At 42.7% G+C, this 10920-nt stretch overlaps 2 protein-coding genes across 2 annotated transcripts in view; both read right to left on the reverse strand.

Annotated features, from left to right (window-relative positions):
• Window positions 1-4073: 4073 nt before the first annotated feature.
• Window positions 4074-5220, reverse strand: LOC123518870 (cuticle protein AM1159-like). The gene is made up of 3 exons (XM_045279923.1): window positions 5080-5220; window positions 4641-4867; window positions 4074-4510 (listed from the first exon to the last, which is right to left on the reverse strand). Exons 1-3 carry the CDS (start codon window positions 5086-5088, stop codon window positions 4315-4317), a joined length of 432 nt encoding a protein of 143 aa, XP_045135858.1. The 5' UTR covers window positions 5089-5220; the 3' UTR covers window positions 4074-4314.
• Window positions 5221-10024: 4804 nt separating this feature from the next.
• LOC123518866 (cuticle protein AM1159-like) overlaps window positions 10025-10920 on the reverse strand; it is a 1145-nt gene continuing 249 nt past the window's right edge. Inside the window, exons 2-3 of the mRNA XM_045279918.1 lie at window positions 10580-10806; window positions 10025-10449 (exon numbers count right to left, since the gene is read on the reverse strand). Coding sequence (XP_045135853.1) covers window positions 10254-10449; window positions 10580-10806 — 423 coding nt within the window. The 3' untranslated portion in view covers window positions 10025-10253. The remainder of the gene's footprint in view (window positions 10450-10579; window positions 10807-10920) is intronic.

Raw genomic sequence — 10920 nt, forward strand, 5'->3', positions numbered from 1 at the left:
CTCAATCCCTGCCTCCTTCTTTCTCTCATCCTTTTCCTCTTCTTTGATTTTTTCTCCCTTCCCCTTTCTAAGTTTTCCATCCTTTCCTCTTTTCACTATTTTCTTTATTAGCTCATTATTTGCCACTCCTTCCCTTCTCCGGTTGTTGTTCCCTCATTCCCTGCCTTCTTTCTTTCTTTCATTTATTTCTGCTTCCTTATTTTTCCCTTCCCTTTTCTGAGCAGTCCCTTTGTTCATGTTTTATTAATCTCTTTATTAGCTCATTATTTCTCCCTCCTTTCCTTCTCCAGTTGTTGTTTCCTCACGCCTATCTTAATTTTCCCATCTTTTTCCTTCCTTTCATTCTTTTTTATCTACCTTTTCTCCTTCCTTTCTTCTTTCTCATCTCTCTCCTCATCTTTCTCTTTCTATTCTTCTCCCTTTTTTCATCTTTCTTCATCTTCCCTCCTTGCTCACCCCTCATTCTTTTTTATTCTCTTTTTCCTGTTTTCCTTCTTTTTATTTTCATTCCTCCCTCGTTTTATGTTCATAGATGTTTATGTAATTGTATCTCTCACGTCAAGTTTTCTTTATGCTATCTAATATTACTTCGTCTTTTAATCCTGTTTAATGTGTGATCTTTTAATCCTATTTCTTGTGTGATATTTTTCACATGCTTTTCTAGATAACACGTTTGATGATACTACTACTACTACTACTACTACTACTACTACTACTACTACTACTACCAATAATAATAATAACAATAATAATGATAATAAAAACAGTAAAAACAATGCAGTTTACCCAGTTTAGCACGTAAGATCTACCAACACGTATAAGAAAATGTGCATAAATAAATATATGAATAGCCAAATAGCTACATAAATAAGAAAATTGAGGGACGAAAATAGAAAATAAAAATCAAAATATACTGTCTTGAATTATATTTCTCATAGTCTACGAGAAAAAGTTAGAATTCCAGGTCAGGAGTTCCCGACCTCGTGCCCCTGTTCCTGTCTGTTTGTTGCACAGGTGACGCGTGACAAACGAACCCACATGGAGACTACAATTACAGTGGCCTTCGTAGTTTTTCCCATACATGAAAAAAAAAGTGCGTGATATTCCTGCGACACTGGAATTGTACGTGAGAGTATCAGAAGCAGGTGACAAGAAGAGTGATAACTGGAGCACCAATAATGACAGTGTACTAGTTAGTGTTGTGGTGGTTTTAATGGTATTTGTGATTTTACTATTGCTATTACTACTACTACTACTAGAACAACAGCTACTATTACTACACATACTACTATCATTATTATTGTTATTACTACTACTACTATTGCTATTACTGTTATTTTCACGGTTACTACTACTATTGTTACTATTACTGCTACTTACTTCTATTATTATCATTACTACTACTAGTACTACTGCTACTAGTACTACGACTACTACTACTACTTCTACTACTACTACTAATAATAATAATAATGATAATAATGCTAATACTAATACTACTCTACTACTGCTTCTACTATTACAGCAATAACATCAGCAAAGGCAAGGACAGCAATACAGACAGCAATACACGCCACCACTAACAGGTCGCTAAGTGATGGGTTTGTTTACTCGTCCACTCTCAGCAGTCAGAGTTTTTTTCCCTAGTCAAGAAGAGTTTGGAGAGATTATCATATCTAATTATTGCGTTTACTTGGTGCTTATTAGAGAGAGAGAGAGAGAGAGAGAGAGAGAGAGAGAGAGAGAGAGAGAGAGAGAGAGAGAGAGAGAGAGAGAGAGAGAGAGAGAGAGAGAGAGAGAGAGAGAAAGGTAGGCAAATGAGCAGGTCTAAATCTAGTTGGTGGTGAGTGTGATGGCCGCCTGCCCCGCCATGCCACAATCGCCACAGTGCATGTCTTCCACAGAGGTTAGCGAGCGTCCCGTTGGCCAAGATTATCAACTCTCCCTCAAGCAAGGCCGCCGACGCCCTTGACAGTCACCTAATGAATCGTCTCGCTCCTTCATCTTTTTATTCGTTTTCCCACCTGGTGTCCCGCCTGAAGGTCTTCCACGCTCACCGGACACCTCGAGAATGTGACACCTCAAATCGATCGGTGGACTAGTCAGAAGAGTTTCTATCTGCTTCATCTGCATTAACGTGACTCGTATTGGTGTGCAAAGTTGGTGGACGCTAGGCCGTTGCGCTTAGTCTCTTCTCGTAATGTCTCTCCTCTCTCTTTCTCTCTTTACAGCAGGGTACAGAAATATGAGCATCAAGCACCGCCGATCCATTTCCCGCCGCCAGTCAGGCAGACTTGCTCCTCCCCCCGCCAGCGTGGAGGCGGCGCTGACCCATTGCGTCACCGTCCAGATACATATTTGTGTGACGCGCCTCGCCTGCTTTCCTGACCCGCTCCTTTCTCACCATTATATTGAGCACATGTTTGTCATGAGAAATGGAGGGCAAGTTCAGGCTACTTTTTTTTTGTCCTAATTTCCAACATTAATTTGTCGAACTTGATATATATATATATATATATATATATATATATATATATATATATATATATATATATATATATATATATATATATATATATATATATATATATATATATATATATATATATATATATATATATATATATATATATATATATATATATATATATATATATATATATATATATATATATATATATATATATATATATATATATATATATATATATATATATATATATATACGTGTACCGTGTCGTGAGTCAATAAATGTCACTTGAAACAGAGTGTAGCAGGACGTGCGGACGGTGTGTTCATGGCAGGGCGCCTGCTAATCGAGTCTTCTTCACCCAGCAACAAGTAACCGGCACGGCCACAATTCCATTTCTGGCTGAGTAACAGAGGCGTTGCGACAAACACGTCTAGAGGGCATCCCTTCTCTTTATCCTAATGTTATCACATTAACATATTAATTATTATTACTAACGATAATTTTCATTCCTTTGATAACTTCACTTTTTGCTGTGATGGAATAAGTGAGCTTCTTTCTTTCGAGAGGTGAATAGCATAGCCACCTGCGAGGTCCGGCGAGGGGTAGATTGTCTGCAGACGTAAAGGGAAACAGTTTTAATTTCATATCAGAAACATTTATCCTCTACTGCATCTGATATTCGTTTCCATAGTGTTGTTATTAATATCATCATAATCATTGTTACCATTGTTATCATCATAATCATTATGAACAGCAGCAACACCAACATGACCATCACTGACTCTTAGACATTTATAACTAAGTATCTATCCGATAAATGCACACACACACACACACACACACACACGCCCGGTAGCTCAGTGGTTAGAGCGCTGGCTTCACAAGCCAGAGGACCGGGGTTCGATTCCCCGGCCGGGTGGAGATATTTGGGTGTGTCTCCTTTCACGTGTAGCCCCTGTTCACCTAGCAGTGAGTAGGTACGGGATGTAAATCGAGGAGTTGTGACCTTGTTGTCCCGGTGTGTGGTGTGTGCCTGGTCTCAGGCCTATCCGAAGATCGGAAATAATGAGCTCTGAGCTCGTTCCTTAGGGTAACGTCTGGCTGTCTCGTCAGAGACTGCAGCAGATCAAACAGTGAAACACACACACACACACACACACACACACATATATATATATATATATATATATATATATATATATATATATATATATATATATATACATATATATATGTGTGACTTGCATATTTTATCAAGTCGCCATTGTTCTTCCTTCTCTCCTCACGCTGTGAGTCCAGTGGTCTTATCAACGCGTACCGTTTGTGTTGATGAATGCAGTGTGAAGTGAACAAGCCCGAATGGATGTGGAACACAACTTACAAGGGTGGTGTTGGCACCAATAGAGGATCACCTGCCCTCGATGCTGTGCTGCCGCTGTGGTTTAAGATGTACTCGAGGAGATTCGTCAGTGTAAGAAAGTAAACACAGCTTTATACCAACAAGAGTAGAGGCAATCTGTGTAAACACTAAACTTGAATTTCATTTTCTGTTGTGTTTTCTCTGAATTTTCCATTTCCGAGAGGGAAAGAAAATATGGTATTGGAAGGAAGCTTTCATTTTAATAAATAAATAAATGACACATATTTACCAAACAGATCTGGTTGATAAACAGTGACAACGTTTGCACGATACATGCGGTGAACTGCCAGCAGTGCCAAATCCTACGCTTCCCGTGAAGTCTTTCCGTGACTCTTCACGGTTTAGGTGTTTGCCGTACATAATGTGACCAGATCAAGAGTAGCTCTGGTTCGGTGTGTGACGTCCAGGTGATGGAGAGTGTTTAGGCATAGGTGTATCTGCCCTCGGGAGAGCGGTTGCGGTCCTCCTCGGCGGCCTTAGCGATCTGGGCCAGCACGAAATCGGGGATGGGGTGGGGGAACTCGGGTGCCACGGGCAGCAGGTCAGACTCAGGCTGGTAGCCGTGCTCGTTGGCGACGAACTTCACCTCAACAGGGGTGCCGTCAGGGGCGGTGTAGCTGTGGGGACAAAGTGTGCATCAGTCTGCATGCTGCTACTCACAACACTGATACTGTTACCACTGCACGCCTCCCGCCAAACTGTCAACAAACATACAACACTCGCTGCCGCCAGCCGAGTGCTACTCACGAGAACACTCCACTCTTGACCACGGCGCCCTCGGGACCGTCGGGACTGCCGTGCTGGGCTACAGAGATGCCGTTGCTGGTCTTCACGTCCAGGTTGTACCTGCCGTCATCCTCAAGAACAAAGTCGTGCTGCAGGATCTCTGCCTCCTCGCTGGATCCCACGGAGGCATAGCTGTAGGGCCTGTCGGGGGCGGCGAGTGCCACGGCGGCGAAGGCGGCGATGATCACCTATTAGGTTGAAGGATTAAGATATAAGCAAATTGTGAACAACTAACAAGCCACCGTCTTGTAATATGCGATGAATATTAAAAAACATTCACATGAATATTTTTGGTTCAGTTGCTACAATTATATTCGTTTACTATTAAGAATCAATTGTTGCACTTTTTTTTCCTTCATCTACTATTGATACAGCTTCCAGTAAGCGAGTGAGGACGTACAAACTTCATGTTGAGATGTTGGCGTTGAGTGCTGTCCACATCAGCGCTGGACGCACTTATATACCGAGCGAGGCGCTGTAGTAGCGAGGAACTCTTTCGTAAGGTCGATGCTGACCTCCTATTTCGAGGCAACGGGATCTAGCCGCTGATCGTTTTTCTTCCTCTCGTTCAGGATCGGCCTGGGAGTGTTGAAAGAGGCGGCCTAGTGAAGGTGAGGACGGCATCGGCCACGGCAAGCACGGGATAGGTGAGTATCCCCCACCAAGCTTACCCTCCCTCCTCTCTCTCTCTCTCTCTCTCTCTCTCTCTCTCTCTCTCTCTCTCTCTCTCTCTCTCTCTCTCTCTCTCTCTCTCTCTCTCTCTCTCTCTCTCTCTCTCTCTCTCTCTCTCTCTCTCTCTCTTCATCCTGCCATTATCTTCTTACCATTGATATACATGACCAGGAGGGGCAGAAAGTAAGAGGACTTAGATCCATAATGCTGTCCTGTCTTTGTGTGTGTGTGTGTGTGTGTGTGTGTGTGTGTGTGTGTGTGTGTGTGTGTGTGTGTGTGTGTGTGTGTTTGTTGTTAATTTGGTGGTGTCGTGAATGTAACACTTTTCACTGGCGTCTCCCATCGGTTTCGCCAGTGAGTATCGTAGAAGTCGAAATCTTAATGGTAATGGAATTATAGTTATAGAAAAGGAAGCGAAAGAGGAGGAGGAAGGAGGGGAAGATGAATTAAAGGAAATAAAGATAAAAATGCATAAGGTGTAGCAGTAACAGCAACTGTCCAGAATTATTTATTATTTCCAAGAGCATTATAGTTACATTCCTTTTGATTTATATTTTCGAAAGTTGTTCCACGAGTCCAGGAAGTCAAGGTGCTCTGTGATAAAAATGCATATCTTTCTCAGGCATGAACGACTCGGCCACTGCTTTTGTTATAAGGGATTGTTGCACTGGAATATCGATAACAAGACATATTGATATACGAAAATTCTCTTTTCTTTTTTCTGATATAGTTTATAAAGAATTTTAGCCGTATGTATCAATTTTAAGTCATTGCATTCACACACACACACACACACACACACACACACACACACACACACACACACACACACACACACACACACACACACACACACACACACACACACACACACACACACACACACACACACAGCCCGGTAGCTCAGTGGTTAGAGCGCTGGCTTCACAAGCCAGAGGACCGGGGTTCGATTCCCTGGCCGGGTGGAGATATTTGGGTGTGTCTCCTTTCACGTGTAGCCCCTGTTCACCTAGCAGTGAGTAGGTACGGGATGTAAATCGAGGAGTTGTGACCTTGTTGTCCCGGTGTGTGTTGTGTGCCTGGTCTCAGGCCTATCCGAAGATCGTAAACAATGAGCTCTGAGCTCGTTCCGTAGGGTAACGTCTGGCTGTCTCGTCAGAGACTGTAGCAGATCAAACAGTGAATTACACACTGCAAAATTTTAAACACATTCAGTCTTCATAGCGTGTCTGAAATGGAACAGAGTAAAGTGAATTTTATCCCCTGCAACTATCAGTACCGCACAAAACAATGACTTTAGCTGTTCTCATCGGCGACGTGTGTCATGGTCCGTGCTGTGAGGTCACGGTGTGTATCAGGAAAATCATATCACACCTCTGCCAGTGCAGCAAGAGCAACACATCACTCGCTGCCTCCAGGTCTCTTAGAGTCACAAGATTTTTACTCTTGACCACGGCATTCTAAGCGTTGCGGGAGCCACCGTGGCACAAATATCCTAGTCGCGGTGCCTCTGTTGTTCCAGCCTTGCCCAAGAATAACAAAGCTGCCCCTGGTGACCTTTGTTACTTCACCACATCCGTTGTAAGAACGACTCCAAGAGGCGGCGACAATCACTGCAATGAAAACACACTACAGGAAATACTTCAGAATAGGTAATGTAACTTATCATTAGTACAGTTTTCTCAATTAAGCTTTGAGACATTTCTTAGTCAAAAATGAATTTCTGACCAAATCTGTACTGTCTAAAAGCACGACAGTCAGTAATTTACACCCAAATATTAGTTTTGTTTCTTTTTTTATTTCCAAATTGGAAAACATGATTCCTGTGAGTAGTACTGGCGAGTTTAGATTTATGAACTTCAGGTTGAGGCAGTGGTGTGAAGTGTTGCCATTATCACAGGAGGCTCCCTGCGAGGAGAAACAAACGGCAATTAAGTCACACATGAATCTGTAGGCCAATGACATCAGCCAAGTACAGTAACAGCAAGAACCGCTGGACAACTTCAAGTTTTCAACCCAGAACAATAGAAAAAGGATTCAACTCCACTTCAAATTTGAATGATCATTATTTTATTTATGTTCACTAACAAAGAAAAATGCCAAATTTACAATAAACATTACCATTGCATCTATACGAGAATATAATATTAAAGACATCAACAAGGAGGTCTGACCTTGCTGTGCTCGCCGCATCGCCCGTCGCGGCCCACAAATTCTCCGGCCAGGCGGGGAGTAACACCTGTCCTTGGCGTGAAGCTGCAGGAGCGAGGCGTTGTTTCGTAATGTCTTTTTGCTGCTCCAGTCTATGACCTCCTCCATCATCCATTTCGAAGGAACAGGATCAAGATTCCCATTAATTATGCACACCCTGAGTGAGATTGACCTGGCAGCTCCTGGCCTGGCATGGTTGTCGAAATAGGCGCGTCTGGGTCAAGGTGAAGACCAAATTTATCTTCATAAAAACAAGGCCAGGCAGTCCCTCAGTCCCGGTCATCGTGATGTTGATAAACAAAGAGAGAAAGGAAGAGAACAGTCAAGAATTAATAGAAAAAGCTTATCCATTTTATCTATATTTTTGACTAAGGAATATAAATTTGTAGAAAAAAAGTTGCTTGGTTATCCTATAATCATACCAAAGAACTTGTTGAGCGAGAAATGCAAAAGAGAAAGTTAATCAAGTTTTAAAGGAGTATTGATTTTCCTCCGTTAAGTAGTTTGAAGATTTAGGAAATGATAAAGAAAGATAGTGTTCCAGAGATTACCATTCACTCACATGAAAGTGTGAAGGTACTGGTTAACACTCAAATTAATAAGATGAGCTTAATTAGAAGAGTGACCAAGAAATTTTGTGTAAAGAAGTCACTGGAGGAAGAATGGTTTATGCTGTTAACAATATCAGAAGATCAATACCAGTAAATATGTATAGGCAGCACTATGGCAGAATGTAACTTACTAAGACGAATAATTTTGACATCCAATCTCACCAGGAGAGATGTGGGAGTCGCATCCCCACATACGAAAGGTATATTTCACAAATAGGTGAGTATAAGATTCTCTTATGAAGTCAGCATTAAGAAAGAGAAAATTATTGCCGAAGAAGACACAAAATAACTTTTTTTTTAAGGCAAAGGTTCTAGCAAGATATCATATGTAAGCATTCCTATTTAGGTAAAGAAAAATTAAGACCAAGAGGAGTTAGTTGTTCAAAAGTCATGTCTAGGCATCGAAAACGAGAAATGCATTTGAGACGCAGAGTAAACACACCATTTACCGTATTCTATGATACAACTTAAGAAATTGAGCGCTTATTCCTTTTAATTTTCGTACATTAACTTTCATTAAGAAAATTGTTGAAAAACGTACTCTGCTAAGAGCTGTAGGAGAACTGCTGTTATCTACCGTCACAGTTATAAAAAAATTATAAAAAAAAACATGCAAGATTAACTAACAAAGAACTGTATGGAAGCGAGTCAAGGCTTTGGTTACGCACACACAAAAAAATTCACCTCATAAGAACGAATGGCAAAATTTAGTGAATAATAGCATGTTAACAATGGAATGTCTTTTGTTTTCAAATAAAAAAAAAAACTTCATAACAGATTCATAGAAAAAAGACTGACTCCAAAGTTTAAAACAGACTGATTGTCAGAGCTAAAGGTTTGTCGCTTCAAAGATTAGAGCGGTCATTCGCATGTTCAACACTGGAAATAATTGTTAAAAAAAATAAGACATATGCAAAGAAATAATGTTATAGGAAGGAATAAGAAACTTCCATCACATCTATAGACACAACAATCATAAATATAACATAAAGAATTGCAGACACGCTTAAAGAACATAATGAAACCAAGCAGGAGGGAAGAAATGATTCAAGAATGAATCATTATGTGTGTGTGTGTGTGTGTGTGTGTGTGTGTGTGTGTGTGTGTGTGTGTGTGTTTCATCTCGGTCGTTTACTGGTCACCCAGCCAGTCTTCCCCATTACGGAGCGAGCTCAAAGCTCATAGACCGATCTTCGGGAAGGACTGAGACCACATAACACACTCCACGCACCGGGAAAGCGAGGCCACAACCCCTCGAGTTACATCCCGTACCTATTTACTGCTAGGTGAACAGGGGCCACACATCAAGAGAGTTGCTCATTTGCCTCGCTGCTTACCGGGACACGAACCAAGTCCTCTCGATTGTGAGTCGAGCGTGTTAACCAATACACTACGCGGTGTGTGTGTGTGTGTGTGTGTGTGTGTGTGTGTGTGTGTGTGTGTGTGTGTGTAATTCACTGTTTGATCTGCTGCAGTCTCTGACGAGACAGCCAGACGTTACCCTACGAAACGAGCTCAGAGCTCATTGTTTCCGATCTTCGGATAGGCCTGAGACCAGGCACACACCACACACCGGGACAACAAGGTCACAACTCCTCGATTTACATCCCGTACCTACTCACTGCTAGGTGAACAGGGGCTACACGTGAAAGGAGACAAACCCAATTATCTCCATCAGGCCGGGGAATCGAACCCCGGTCCTCTGGCTTGTGAAGCCAGCGCTCTAACCACTGAGCTACCGGGCCGTGTGTGTGTGTGTGTGTGTGTGTGTGTGTGTGTGTGTGTGTGTGTGTGTGTGTGAAAACCTGGGCTTTTATCATCAAGAATAAAGCAGTTGGAGAAAAATCATTATTTCTTTTAATCAGCGTTTTATTCTAGACATAAATAAATAAAATGTATCTACACAAATAACGAGCATTACAAGCCACCGCCGCCCAGTGACAAGATTCCGGCCCTGCACGAAGGGACTCGCCTCCGCGGCGCCTCGTGGATATCATTACATGTTCATGGTATTGTGTTTGACTAATAATTTCAGGAATACCGCTTTCTCGGTCTGTGACGTCAAGGTGATGAAAGGTGTTTAGGCATAGGTGTATCTGTCCTCGGGAGAACGGTTGCGGTCCTCCTCGGCGGCTTTAGCGATCTGGGCCAGCACGAAATCGGGGATAGGGTGGGGGAACTCTGGTGCCACGGGCAGCAGGTCAGACTCAGGCTGGTAGCCGTGCTCGTTGGCGACGAACTTCACCTCAACAGGGGTGCCGTCAGGGGCGGTGTAGCTGTGGGAACAAAGTGTGCATCAGTCTGCATGCTGCTACTCACAATACTGATACTATTACCACTGCACGCCTCCCGCCAAACTGTCAACAAACAGACAACACTTGCTGCCGCCAGCCGAGTGGTACTCACGAGAACACTCCACTCTTGACCACGGCGCCCTCGGGGCCGTCGGGACTGCCGTGCTGGGCCACAGAGATACCGTTGCTGGTCTTCACGTCCAGGTTGTACCTGCCGTCATCCTCAAGAACAAAGTCGTGCTGCAGGATCTCTGCCTCCTCGCTGGATCCGGAGTCAGGGGTGCCATAGGTTCTGTCAGGGGCGGCGAAGGCCACGGCGACGAGGGCGGCGATGATCACCTAACAGAAGGAACAGTGTTCTTAGTTCAAAGAAAGCGTTGGACAAAGTTCGTTGTAATGTATGTTTGAAATAATTTACTACTCTGCTCCATTAAGATATGAAGATGTAACAAT

The sequence above is a fragment of the Portunus trituberculatus genome, chromosome 44 (assembly GCF_017591435.1).
Source record: "Portunus trituberculatus isolate SZX2019 chromosome 44, ASM1759143v1, whole genome shotgun sequence".
Taxonomy (NCBI): Eukaryota; Metazoa; Arthropoda; class Malacostraca; order Decapoda; family Portunidae; genus Portunus; species Portunus trituberculatus.

Bases quoted from the DNA above. Each gene is read 5' to 3' on its own strand.
- LOC123518870 (XM_045279923.1), bottom strand. The intron at 4,511-4,640 runs GTGAGTAGCACT...TTGTCCCCACAG, and splicing joins GTCAAGAGTGGAGTGTTCTC to CTACACCGCCCCTGACGGCA.